The 13,971-nt window shown below is 46.5% G+C and overlaps 2 protein-coding genes across 2 annotated transcripts; one reads left to right on the plus strand and one right to left on the minus strand.

Moving 5' to 3' along the window:
• Positions 1-2,717: 2,717 nt before the first annotated feature.
• On the minus strand, positions 2,718-5,033 carry F4812DRAFT_459269 (Up-regulated during septation-domain-containing protein; the record flags this gene model as incomplete). Its single annotated transcript, XM_047937514.1, has 4 exons — positions 2,718-3,590; positions 3,649-4,508; positions 4,564-4,858; positions 4,932-5,033. 4 exons carry the CDS (start codon positions 5,031-5,033, stop codon positions 2,718-2,720), a joined length of 2,130 nt encoding a protein of 709 aa, XP_047790302.1.
• Positions 5,034-11,872: 6,839 nt separating this feature from the next.
• On the plus strand, positions 11,873-13,865 carry F4812DRAFT_459270 (peptidase family M1-domain-containing protein; the record flags this gene model as incomplete). Its single annotated transcript, XM_047937515.1, has 4 exons — positions 11,873-12,668; positions 12,729-12,864; positions 12,932-13,038; positions 13,087-13,865. The coding sequence occupies 4 exons, from the start codon at positions 11,873-11,875 to the stop codon at positions 13,863-13,865; spliced, it is 1,818 nt and encodes a 605-aa protein (XP_047790303.1).
• Between the last annotated feature and the right edge of the window lie 106 nt (positions 13,866-13,971).

Raw genomic sequence — 13,971 nt, forward strand, 5'->3', positions numbered from 1 at the left:
CTACACTACCTCAACCTGAGCCTTAGTTTAGGTACGTTTAAATGCTATCTAGGTATGTAGTCATGTGGTACGGTGGTACCAGCTATATTTAACTTTTGGATCTCCCTAGTGTAGCCAAGCCCCGGAGAGTAAATACCGTACGCTATACTACCTGCCTGCCTACCATATCTAACCGCACTAATGTCGGATCTTTGGTATTGCCTTGTATTGCACGGTTGTCTGCACCACCGGGACCGCATCCGCAACGGGGCGACGCTATAAGTCGAAACACACACACAGAGAGAGAGGGAGAGGGAGAGAGACACTTCGGGATCGATCCGGGGCGTGGCGGGCTTCCTAGCGGCCGGTGTATGCGGCCGCGGAGCGATCCCCTCAAGATTGTGGTGGAGTAAGCTCAGGTAAGGTATAACCTACCGGCTGCGGGTAGCTTGATGGTGTCGAGACGGGAGAGGGATGCGAGAGGGGAGTGGGAGTTTGCGGCGAGGCGAGTGACTTTCCCCGGAGGGGGACTAAACTGATCAATAGTATATAGCTAACTCTAGGCACGGGTGTTGATAGGGTATAGTATGCGGTTACTCGCACGTGAAACCCACGTACTAGCCCCATGCAAATGGCATTGTTCCAAACTAGAGTACCTAGAGGTCACAATAGACCTCGTGATGATCCGGAGGCGTGTCTTCTGTAGATTAACCTTGGTAGACTCTATCTATCCTTTACTCCATCCGCCCGTTGAGTGTAAATCGGCCAGCTTAAGCGTTCGTAGGTCGTCGTGTGTGCACATTGTGGCCGAAACCCACACACACACACACATACATACTCTTTTTCTCTCTTGTCTTTGACTGACACAATACCATACACACATACACACACACACACATCCTAAACCAAAACTTACTCCGTCTAAAGCAGGTGAGTTTCTTGTGCGAGCTGAGCTTGTCCCGGCCAGATCGCAAGCAAGGTATGTAATAGGCCTAGCCAGTTAGCCAGTCTAGACCGACGGCTTTCTGACACCCGCAAACCGCCCCCCCTGCAGATACCACGTGGAAAAAAAAAAAAAAAAACAGCGCCGTCGGACCTACACCTTAGCTTTCGCCTCGTCGGCGGGATAGCACGAAAAGAAGCATAAGAGAAAGATTACCTCCTAAAATGGGAGCTTACTACATCAGGATGTGTACCTAAGGGTATGGTATACCTCTCTTTGCTTCTTCTTCTTCTTGTTTTTCTTACTCCTCTCGTGGTATCTACCTAAGCACAGAGCTGGCTCCACTTCCCCCTTCGTATCGCCGGAAGGATTTTTGCTCGGGAGGAGCAGCGTAGGAAGAAGGGCGCCCCGGGTTAGGACAGCTAGCTAGCTAGCTGAGCGATACGGTCAGGTTACTCGGGGGGATAGTAGTAGTAGTAGTAGTAGTAGTAGTTCTCGGGATAGGGACGAAGGATAGGGTAGGTAGGTAGGTATTGATTGTATGCCTGCCTAAGCTAGACCTTTAGGAGCAGGAGGATCCGCGATGTACCGAGGGGGGCCCGTGGGCGTCTGCAGGCAATAAAAGCGTAATAAGTGGGTGCGACTCGTGGCGGCGCAGCAAAACCCGAAATCCTGAAGAGACGCTGCTACTCCACTTAGAGGTAAGAGGGAGTTAGTTTATGGACAATACATCAAGGGAGATTATTTTGTTCGTTATGTGTTGTGCCCCGGCGTCGTGTCGTCTCGAAGGATCTTGGCTCTCGGTGGAGCTTTTGCTTGATCGGTATAGTTAGGCGGGAAGGATTTGTTGCTTTTTTCTTCAGCTCAAACGAACTGCCAAATACCTGATAAAGAGAGATCGATGTAGCTTGTCTATCGGAGGAGTGATGATCTTTAGGATCCAGGTCGGAAGGAATTGAAACGAAAGGGTCTCGAAACGAATCTATTCGGGTGTCATTTGCGGTTACAAGATATGCATTCACGATGGATTTGCGGAACATGAGGGTTGTAGCAGAAGTCTTTTTTTTCATTGACCAGTAGTCTGATAGCAATGATGTACATCTATGGTGCAAGACTGGACCGCTTGTAGGCGGAGGATCTATCTCGTCCTGGGGCTCTCTCAAGTCCCCAGCCGGCCTAGATCGTCGTTGGCAATTGAGTCTTTAGGACCATGTTACACTTTTATCACCGCGATAACCCCCTCTTCAGTTCCTATACAACGAATCCTACACACTAACCCCCATACAACCTCGAACCAACGATCCCTTTATTCCGAAACAAGACGGGAAAAATAACAGACTCTTAAACAGCAATGCCTTTCGGCCTTGATAACGCATTGAACGGTACCTAGCGCACTGGGTATAGAGGTGTCCGTTAATATCAGAGCCGTGTAGCGAGAAAACCCGAGGACGACCATGACGCCTTGAGATGAGAGTAATAAAGAAAGTCTAGTAGATGAAAGTAATGAATGAATAAAATCCAGATAAAATAAAACAGATTAAGGTATGTTAAAAAAAAGGGTGAAAACGCCTGGTTGTCTAAGGTCGTAAATGCCAATATGTCTAAAGGAATGACTAGAAGTGTAGGATAAGAATGCAAATGATCGCTGTGGCCGGCCGTAAATCGTCGATCGTCATATAGATGAAAAAAAAAAAGGAACGTAGTAAGTCGTTAGGCAAAACAAAGGAGTGGGTTTTGCAAGTCTAAAACAATACTAATAAACAGTATAACGAAGTACAAAAGAAAGCAATATGATTTAGTTAGGTGAATGATTTCGAGTCGGCTGGAAAACGGCGGACGATAGAAAAACTTCGGCTCGTGGAGAGTTCTTCATCGGCGGCGCAGGTGCAGGGGGCGAGACAGGCGGTGTCTTGTTGCGAAATTTCGGATACAGGTTGTGGTTCTGGCTCTGGTTGCTGATGATATCGTGGCTATGGGCACGATGTAGGATCCTGCGCTGCTCTTCTGATTTTGGTGATCCGGTAAGTTCGGGGCCTGCGGCACCACCATTCAATTTGGTGAACTCATTCTCCACATCTGCCAGGAGAGCGTAAACATCGCTGTCAGCGTATATGCGGATGCTCTCCATCCTCTGCCGAGTGGATTCCGCTGAGTTCTCTCGGTTGTCTTCCGCTAGATCATCCTCGGTCTCTTCGTATGGTAGCTCAGGAATCATTGAAGGCACTCGGGCAACGACGCGCTGAGGCGACGGCGATGGGGACTGGGACTGAGTAGAAGAAGTAGTCTTTGGGCTACGAGGTGGGGTCGAAATATCCGAAGTTCCATCAGGTAGACGAACACCCATGATTTGTTGAAGGATATCGCTTGTACCGTCAATGTCGTTAACCAGAGAAAGTGTGGAGGCGGCGGCGACATGCTCCAGGAGCTTTTGCCTAACACGGGTCCGTCGATTTTCGGCCTGTTCCAGTTTCGTCACCCAATCATCAATTGAAGCATCGAGCTCGGCAAGACTTTCTTCTTGCTTTAACATCGACTCGTAGCTAAATTTAGCAACACGAGGTGACCGTAAGTACTGGCAAATGCGACTGTGAAGGTTTCGGCGCCCGGCACGAAGGGATGTGTACGTGCGGCGAAGATACTCTGTTCGCTCATCAAGGTGGCGCAGTTCCTATGAATGATTAGATTACGGCGTCGTGGCAATGATTGGAGAGGGATATATGACTTACCTTGGACAGGTTTTCGACATCGTCCTTTTTGAGTACCTCAAATCTTAGAGTCTGACCCAAGGCCTGCTTCTGTAAGAAAGCAGCTTCAGCTGAGTCCATGTTCTTTACGGCGTCGCTTGGCTTCCACCCCTGAGGTAAGTTCTCAAAGGCTCGACGTTCAGCGCTGACACTCCTCTTAGAATTGCTTCGCTTCAAGCCACCACCACCGCCAATTGGTGTACCATCACTTCGCTTTCGTGGGCGTCCGCGATCCATGATGCTCCCAGAATCGGATCGACCACGTCTATGAGATGGGCTTGGGTTAGCTCGTGGTTGTGTTTCGGGTTCTACTTTTGGTGTCGCCGAGGGATCAACAGTCTGCTGCGTAGTGGTGATAGGTGTGGTTGAACCCAGCCTATCCCATGGCTTTGGAGAACTTCGGCATTCCGCAGGCGCTGATAACGGTGTTGGAAGCGTCGAGTTAGTCACAGCAGTAGTCGTCGACATAGGGGTCGTCGCTGAGGCCAAGCTCGAGGCGGGTGTCAATAGAGTACGTGTCTTCGGTGATTCAGCCCTTGCCGATCGAATTGTCGATTCCTGTTGCGTATCCCTAGATCTAAGTCGGCTTAACGATAGCTGCCGGGCTAGCCGCGGAATTGGACCGTACTGCGTTGGTATCGTTAAGGGCGCCAGATCCCTTGGAGAGCGTGGTTGCTTTAAAGTCGGGGTAGACTTCTGTACATCATTAGAATTCTCTAGGCTCTCCTCCGGACACTCTTTCAGGGAGGTCGTAGTAGAGTCAAAGACGCGACGCTGGCGCCAAGAGTTGATAGGAGAGCTAATGGAACGTTCATGCAACGCAGGCCGGCCCGGAATCGTTGCTACTGCTAGTTAATACTAGATGTATCTTCTAAGAATTGTATCATGGGCGCTTACGTGAATCCATCGCAACCTCTTGTACTGTCGTCATTGGGCCTAACTCAGGCACGCTGACTTTCCTCCTCCGAGTCATGTTGTGCTCCTTGATACGCATCCGGAGGCCGTTGCCTACGGAGCCTTTCTCCGTCTGTCCCATAGCCATCGCGAAGGCCTGCTCCGGATCCAACTGCTTTCCACTCGTGGCTGATGGAAGCTGTTTTTCTCTTGGGAACAGCTGATACTTCCGGCTCTCCGGGTTCTGCATCCTCCAAACAAATGGCTTTTTCTCCTCGGACGAGCTTGTAGACGATAGCTATAAAGTAAAGACAGTTAGTTGGAACCGGCCACCTGGAATTAAAGGAGATAAGAAAGGGAAAAGGTCGTACCGATTCGGTGGAAGCTTGAGCTGAGAAGGCACTTGCTATATAACTTCTGAGGCTACTGACTTCTCCATCGCTGTCAAGCATGCAGGTAGCTATATGAGCCATTGAATCCCGTGACTGGGGTCCCTAGAAGATTTGCAAAGCCACACTAAGAGATTATCATAAGCAGGGGAATAAAATAGGATTTATTTTCATGCGGACGGCAGGCGGGCGAAGTGGCGGGTTGAAGTCATATATGTGCGTGACGAAAGAGCAACAAGATTACTAAAGAAAAAAAAACAACAACAACAAGATGACACCCAACGGACACAATTAAGAGAATTAAGAGACAGCTGGAGCTTTCATAGTGATTAACATATGTAATAGACGTACGGAGAAAACGGAGAGGCAAGGGAAGCAGGACCATGCATGTCCTTAATACGCAAAGTATAGCCAGGACCATGTTGTCTGATTTTGTATCCTATAACGAAGCGAATAAGGGAATTGTAAGGCCAAATGCATCAGGTTGGGATGCAACCTCCACTTAGAAGCGAGACATGATACCGTACCGCATGCATGACGATACTGGATAGTAGCTACGAATTTGGATCGATGAGACTGTACTCGCATCTGTACCTAAGGTATGTAATAGACTGGAATAGACTGCATCCCTCCCTCTCCAATACCAGCGAGCCAGCCAGCCGGCCGGCCTGCGTTTCAACACTCGTTGAACTCAGGATCGGGGCAAGATGCGAAAAAGGGTTTAGGTACATCGGGAAACCGTCTGGTCGAGGCCCAGAAATGCTGCCTCGACAGGGTGTTGAAACCGCTTAAGCCCTTGACACTGTTGACAAGGGTTGCTGAATGTACCTAGAGCTAGGTTGGTAGAGCTTTGACCCCCGGCATCACAGGGGTGGCCCATGGCCGGGAACATGGATGGTAGGGATGCTTGTAATAAGTTAGTTGAAGCTTTTCAACACTGCTTAATTGAAACGGGGGAACTTGTTCTGTGACACATGCTACAGAATACGTCGAATAAGTTCTCAACTTTCACGCTCACAGCAATGTATGTTATCGACATATATATATCTTACTAAGAAACAGGACTTCAACTGGGGGATGTCATATTTTTATGTATATAGATCCGACTGACCGGACCTTGGGAAACGCGCGTGTAAGACAATTCTTCCCGCTAACCGAGGTTATGCTGTTCGAAAAAGTTACCTATGGTTGCTACAAACAGGTATTCTCCTTTAGGAGGTATCTATAATATCCCCTATAACTTCCAAACGACAACACACCTAGTGAGATAGCATAAGCAAGCTAAAGAAAACGTGGAGAAGCGTCGTTAACCGCATAAACCCGGTAGACGACTTGGGTAATAACTGAATGATTTATCAAAATATGTACTGTATATCCGGCAAATGTGCTGTGATATCCTCATCACATAACCGAGCGCGCAGAAACACTAGCTACCTTACATATCTCTCTGAACATTGATCTGCGGAGATGGTGACATCGAAACGCAAAGTCGGGAAGGATACTCTGCTGTTTTTCAACTAGCTTGACTGCCACTGGATGTCCGTGCCGGCGCGTATGCAGCTTATATTGTCGCTATGACAGCCTTCAACAAATATCTTATACTGATATAATGGTAGTAGTCAGATGTGAAGCTTGGGACCGGGCGTTGATCAACCGGTCCAAGCACAGGAAATAGTTACGACATGGGATGAATATATTCGACTGCATTTCTCTCCATTTCTTTCCATCATCACGAAATCCTACGTATCCCACATTTAAACGAACGCACCTAATATATATTATATGCAATTCCTCTCTGCAAGATGCACGAGGAGCCGTGGTAGCAATGGATGTAATCTACCTTATAGTAAACAACCTACTTAAATAGATTAAGTCCTACTGCTTTTTATCTTGGGTTACTACTTTTTTAGACTTTTTTTTTCGTTGCCGGCAGAGGGCGAGGGCTATAGAGCCCTCTATGCGTACTAACCCCGTGATCTGAGTTTAAAGTTGCATACGATGCGGTGAAGCTTACCGCGCGCCTTCACCAATAAGGTATACATGATCACAAGCACTACATCTTTAACCGCCGACTTTGGAGCTCAAAAGTCAGAAAGACATGATACAACTTTGCCATTTATTGCTTACTTGAGGGCGGAAGGGGATTCAAGATAACTGATTTCCTTCTCATTTGCCCACTGAATGACCAAATAGGGGTTGAAATCTGTTTTAAGTTGAGAGGTTGCTCGACATATGGGGGCCACAGCATCAACGTACCATATAAGTTCTCTGATAGAAGCGATGCTTCCGCTCTAGGTAGGTAGGTACTGGCTATTGCTCGTAAATACAAGGAGGCAAGAGGTTATTCCCACCTAGTTAGCATATGTATAGTAACACACCGTTAGAGGATGAGGGATTCTTAGTATCAGTCGTCGTACTTGTCGTCTCCGAGCTGAAAAGTTGTATATGAAGAAGGACCAACCCGGTATATAAATAATTCAGCTACTGAGATATCCGATCAATACGTTGAACTTACATAGTATTGCGTTCACATATCAAAGCTCATTTATATTTGGGACTGTCTGTGCACAAGATGTTAGCGCATTATGGTGGCGTAGCGGCGGCGTAACTGGTTGTGACTTGCGGCACACACCCGTAACCGAGCCTTAAAGGGGAATAGGCCCTAATAGCAGTAAGGTTTAACAAAACTTGACCTTGTTTTCGTTGTAGTTAATTGGCAAAATTTTCTTCGTATTATCTCTCTAGCATATGTGGTTTGGCAGGGAGTTTTAACAGATACGTAAGGTTAACCTGAAGTCGAAACAAACTTGTTCTTCGCGAGGATTCTAAGACCTACTTACCATATCAGTATTATGTCGAGATAGCAGATAAACAAGGGGCTATTTCTTGGTGAGGGTGGGGATCGAGACAAGTATGGATGTACATCTCTTTGCGTTTCACCCCTATTCAGACATATTACCGCTGTCACCGATTGACGTCGAGCAAAGCTACCTACCTAGGTATGAAATAATTGGCTTTACTCTTAGCTTATACTATGAGACGATGCATGTGGTGACTTGCAGAAGGAATACGGAGAAATTACCGTTTAGCGTATCTGCGATGAGGACTTTGGAGACCAGTGATCTACGAAGTAGGGAAACAAGAAACAACAATATCTACGGTACTAACTTATGTGATAGATGATGTAGTTTCCAACCGAACTATCGGCGCCTACAGAATAAACAAGGCTGAGATGAGACATCCTGTGTCCCGACTCAAACCAATCCACAACGTCATCCGAATTTGGTCCGAATTAAAAGATCGGGATGATCATCTATCATTGGCGTTTCAACCTGGGAGTCTCACGTCCCGAAACGACCAATTGTCGAATGGCAAAACGCGATGAACGACCAGATGTTCCAGACTTCTAGGACTTGGCTCCTACCTTTTTTTTTTTTTTTAAAAGCGCCTGGACTACTACACGGCTTAAGACATATAGATCAGGAAGGTATTCGGAGTTAACAGCATTGCATATCTCCCGTAACTACCCCCCTAAGGTAACTTCGCAAACAACAAGTTCTTTAATTACAACTGAACAGAATTGGAAAGCAAATTTCGGACTCGTCCGCCTGGGTCTTAAAGCTTAATAAAGACAACTATAAAATATGTTTCTACGAATGAATTAACGCAGAATTTATGATCACCATTCCCGTCTGCCATGGGCCTGGAAGTTGCCCGGGATCTAAACGATCAGCACCCCAAGGCATCCAGCCGATAAAAGGTTGCGATATCGACAAGGCCCCCCCGGATGGGTTTTTTACCTGTTCCTGGCAACAAGGCAGGGTCCTGCGAGGGTTTTCAGGTACAGCCTATCGGCATAAAGTCCATCTCTGCTGTGGAACGCGAAGGAATTTTAGGAGGTCTTCCATATCCGCCGCCGCGACCGTAATGCTGTCTTACAAGCCAATTTATCCTGGGCTAACAACCGTTATCAATTCGAAGTTCTAACTCAACTTCCATAACCTACGTCGTCCTCAGACAATGCCTTTGTCTAATACTACCTAATGTATTGCTTAAGCCTAAATACGAATATATGACTTGGTCTTTCGAGATGGATGCAATATATACCTAAATAATCAAGGTCTCTAGCAAAGTTAATAGCCGCATAGAGAAGCTAAAGCCATATGGCAACAAGTTAAGTGACCTGAAAACTGATCTTGGTTCATCTGACGCGCCCGGACACTAGAGACTTCCCTAAAATAGTACCAATACTCATAAACTTCACATATTCTGCTATCGACTATATCAAATCGTCTCGGATATTACTGTCATATGAAAATCTATACTTATCGAATTCTAAGAATGTTCTAAAGACATTCCATTTCCGCCTTGTCCGAAAAATGTTCGTTAATATTAATATTAATACGTGTTCCTTAGTAGAGTCTGTTATTATGTATAAGAAAAAAACGAACTTCACGATATGATATCAGTTTAACATTGCATAGTATTTGAAAATGGAAATTTTAAGGCTATCATTCCCGAACACGGGACTCTGTTCAACGGAACTTTCCAGGTCTGCTATACTTATTATGGAATAACCTTAGCCGCATTGAGGACCCGGCCCGTATCAGAGCAACTCTGAGCAGTACAAAATTTGCCTAGCGAATGATTTTCCAAGTGGTCTTATTCCCCACGCATAACGCTCGCGAGATCCACTGCGCGGCGTATCAGCACATGGCAAATTGGACAGGGCTGTTAGTTGGGCCTCATTTCCGACTTCAGTACCAACCTTAGCAGCACCTCGACCTTTCAGCCAGGCTTCCGAGCCGTCAAAAATGAGGCTAGGACGTATTCGTTCACGATTTCGAAGCTAGTGTAGAAGTGTTAAACTTAGCAGCCACGCGAGGAGACTAAAAGTTTAAAACGGATCTCGATGGAGAGAGGGTTCGCTTTGACAGGAACGGGTTCTACAGCATCCTGCTGCTTGGGACCTATGCATCTAACAACAATACCTAGTGAATGATGCGATGGTGATTGATATTCCGTGTCGGGTAGATCCTGGTCTTCCCCGCGTACCCATGATCTGAAGGGTTTTGCAACCCCTTTTATTCGACCATGCTATCTCCCGTCCCGTCCTAGCTCACATGACCTGCCATGTACGGACATAATGAAATATCTGCCTCGAGGTAATTTCCAAGGCTAGATCCTGAACGCTGGGTTGGGGAAGAAAGAAAACTTCACTTGCAGACGTGATTATGCATGATGCATAATATGCACCCGACATATTGCAAAGCCTTTAACTCTTATGCAGCATCGAGAATCCTGTCGGCTCGAACCCCAGAATTCATGGAGCTACGAATCACAAGTGGCAATTTCTTGATATAAGAAAGACCTCGGGAGAGCTATTCAAGAAGGCGAACGTAACATCAAGCTTGAAATCATACCCGTCAGTTTAAATAAACACGGGAAGTTTCTTGAATATGTAGAGGTAGCTAGCTCTGAAAACACGAAGGGCGTATACTACACACAACTAATGCAGAAATGCAATATCACCATGACGTCCGGGAGAAGCTGTTCCTTTGCCAACTTGGACTGCTTCCGACCGCTTTATGACCAAACCCGTGCAGTGAAATTCTTCTGCCAAGAAGCTATCGTGAAGGGCAAGAACTCAAGTTGTCGAGCTGCATGCTGTGTCATGCCAAGATCTGAGCACGGACGTCCTGAAGATTTTACTTTTGTAAGATGGCAGCCAACTTTTTACCCGACTTGGTGGGAAGCATACATGTCACGTTGCCCAACCAACTAGTGACAAACTGTAACGAACGCCGAAGCAGCGCCGTAGTAGTCATTCTCACCAAACTTGCCGTCTGGTATCCTTCGATGGAACGGTTGGAGAAAGAAAGAGAGAGAAAAAAAATAAAAAATTCTGACTGCTATGCAGGGTTGACAGATGAGATAACGTAGTATGTAGAGGCTTGCTTACTTTCTGATTCTTCCCCCTTTTCTGGGCGAATTCTAGCAACTACTGCAAGTTTTAAGTCAACCACCACAACCTCAAAGTTTATGTGTATTGATATCTAGGTACCTAAGGTAAGTCATTGTAGATCTCTAGGAATACACTATTTCCGTCCCATGTTCCCTGCTTACCCAAGTATCCCAAGTGTGGGGACGGGTATCCTGAAGCGTGCCTCCGGCAGTAGATAAGAAGAAAACAAGCATGGCAGGTATCTAACAGATTGTTTCAGAACAGAAGGATGGTGCAAGTCGTGACGAGCTAGTCACAACTTAGTAAGTAAGCCATCAGGAAGCGTTGTTTCAAGTTACCTACAGGCTACCAGCCCTGCTGTAACTTGTAAGTCGATTGGAAGTTGATGGTTTACCTAGACCTACCTTGGGTATCTTCTAGATTCAAACTAACCCCCCCTTTTTTTAAAAAAAAATTATTATTATTATTTAGTGCTGATTTTTACGTCTATGTTATGATACAAGTGGCTCAAGAAGAATCGATCTTAAGAGGACGACTTGTGATGTACCTATGATCTAGACGTAGATAGAATATCGCTATATCATTATCTCCCTAGTTGGAAATATCCAAAAGTTTGGCATTCAATTATATAGACATATGCAGATGACAAGAATAACTTCGTTCTCTTAGATGAATTCCACAGATTCTTTCCAAGGTTTGCTTCGGGACCCACCACCTTCTCATTTAACGGGCTTACGGGCTTCTAAGTTCTAATCCGAACGAACCCGCAGACAAAACTCTAAGCAACTTGTGTGCAGAGGCTTGGCTTAATCCGGAAGGAGGCTAATATTCCAGTTCGATGCGAGAACTGAATAGCATCGTGAGGGGCAGTCTTCTGTTCAGAAGTATTCGACTCACAAATTGCAAATTATCAGTGCATCTCCATTTAAGACACTTTAGCCTCGTCCCGAAAAGAACCATGGCACCTCGTGATCCCAACACTCTGGCCAATTATGGTGAATGGGGCATCAAGCACACCACCGTAAACTTTAAGGTCAACTTTGAGAAGCAGCGCCTTGAAGGTTCTGTGCTTTTGGAGCTCGAATCGCTTACGGATAAGGCAAGCCGTGAGATCATACTCGATACAAATCACCTGTCTATTTCATCCGTCAAGCTTGATTCGACCGACTCGGAATGGGCTGTCAAGGATCGAGTCGAGCCTTATGGAGCACCACTTCATATCTCTGTACCGAATGGGATACCTCAGGGTGATGTTGTAAAGTTGGATATCGCCCTAGAGACTACCGATAAATGCGTTGGTCTACAATGGATGACCCCAGCCCAGACTGGTAACAAGAAGCACCCATATGTATACTCGCAATGCCAAGCTATCCTAGCCCGATCTATCTTCCCTTGCCAGGATACTCCGGATGTCAAGTCAACATTTACTTTCAACATCACCTCCCCGCTACCTGTAGTTGCGAGCGGAGTGCCTGTGCCTTCCGATAATAAAGGAGACAGCGACAAGCTGTTCCGCTTTGAGCAGAAGGTCCCTATTCCCTCGTACCTATTTGCTTTAGCCTCTGGAGACCTGGAAACGGCACGCATTGGGAAACGGTCTGTCGTCACTACTGGCCCTGAAGCCCTCGAGGCTGCAAAATGGGAACTCGAAGCGGATATGGACAAATTCCTTGAAGTAGCAGAGAAGCTGGTCTTCGACTACCAGTGGGGAGAGTACAACGTGTTAGTGCTGCCCCCGAGCTTTGCTTACGGAGGTAAAGTTCCACGTGAATTTCAAAGTAGCCTTAGAGAGCCCTGCTAACTCATGGTCGTAGGAATGGAAAATCCTATCTTCACTTTTGCTACCCCTACTATCATCAGTGGAGATCGCCAGAATGTCGATGTGATTGCACATGAGCTAAGCCATAGCTGGAGTGGCAATCTCGTAGGCTGCGCATCCTGGGAACACTTGTAAGTTTTCCCCGTGGACGACTACCTATTTTATGACTGGAAACTAAGAGAACAAAAAAAATTGTAGCTGGCTTAATGAAGGATGGACAACGTATCTTGAGCGACGTATTGGCGCGGCTATTCACGGCGAACCTCAATTCGACTTCTCAGCTATCATCGGCTGGAAGGCACTGGGTATGTGATTCGGTGTATGTATTTTGTCTAGTGCTAACGGAGCTATAGAGGACTCGGTCGCGTTATTCGGACCCGAACATGAGTTTACCAAACTTATTATTAATCATAAAGGGGTAGATCCCGAGGATGCTTTCAGCACAATTCCGTACGAGAAGGGCTTCCACTTTCTCTACTACCTCGACCGGCTTGTGGGGAGAGAACATTTTGACAAGTTTATCCCTCATTACTTCAAGACGTGGGCCAACAAGTCGCTGGACTCTTTTGAGTTCAAGCAAACTTTCCTGGATTTCTTCGAGAACTACGGCAATGCGGAGATTAAGGAGAAAATTGCCAAGATCCCCTGGGAGGAGAGGTTTTATAAGCCAGGCTTGCCGCCGAAACCCGAATTCAACACGGCTTATGTGGACAGCTGCCTTGCGCTGGCAGAGAAATGGAAGAGCGATGATTACCAACCAACCAGCAAAGACGTCGAGTCATTTACGGCCAATCAGACACTTGTCTTCCTGCAAGCGGTACAAAGCTTCCCTAAGCCCCTGAGCGCTGAGAGGTCTCATCTCTTAGGAACTACTTACAATATCAGCTCCTCGAAGAACGTCGAGCTGAAATCGGCTTACTACTTGATTGCTCTCCAGGCAGGAGATAAGCAGGAGTTGCCTGGGATAGTGGACCTTCTGGGCTCTGTCGGCCGCATGAAGTTTGTGAGACCTTTGTACAGGAAGTTGAACGAGCTAGATAGGGACCTCGCGGTTAAGACGTTTAAGGAGAACAAAGACTTCTATCCATCCACTACCAAGGGCCAGCTGGAGAAGGACCTGGGCTTGAAATAGATGGTGTCATAGTTCTACATAGTGCATTAGGTACCTAGGTACCTAGTAACTATGAGATCTTTGAAGTTTAGATCACTTGCATAAATTTAAATTTTTTTTTTTTTTT

This window comes from Daldinia caldariorum, assembly GCF_022478825.1.
Source record: "Daldinia caldariorum strain CBS 122874 unplaced genomic scaffold F4812scaffold_8, whole genome shotgun sequence".
In the NCBI taxonomy this organism is placed as follows: domain Eukaryota; kingdom Fungi; phylum Ascomycota; class Sordariomycetes; order Xylariales; family Hypoxylaceae; genus Daldinia; species Daldinia caldariorum.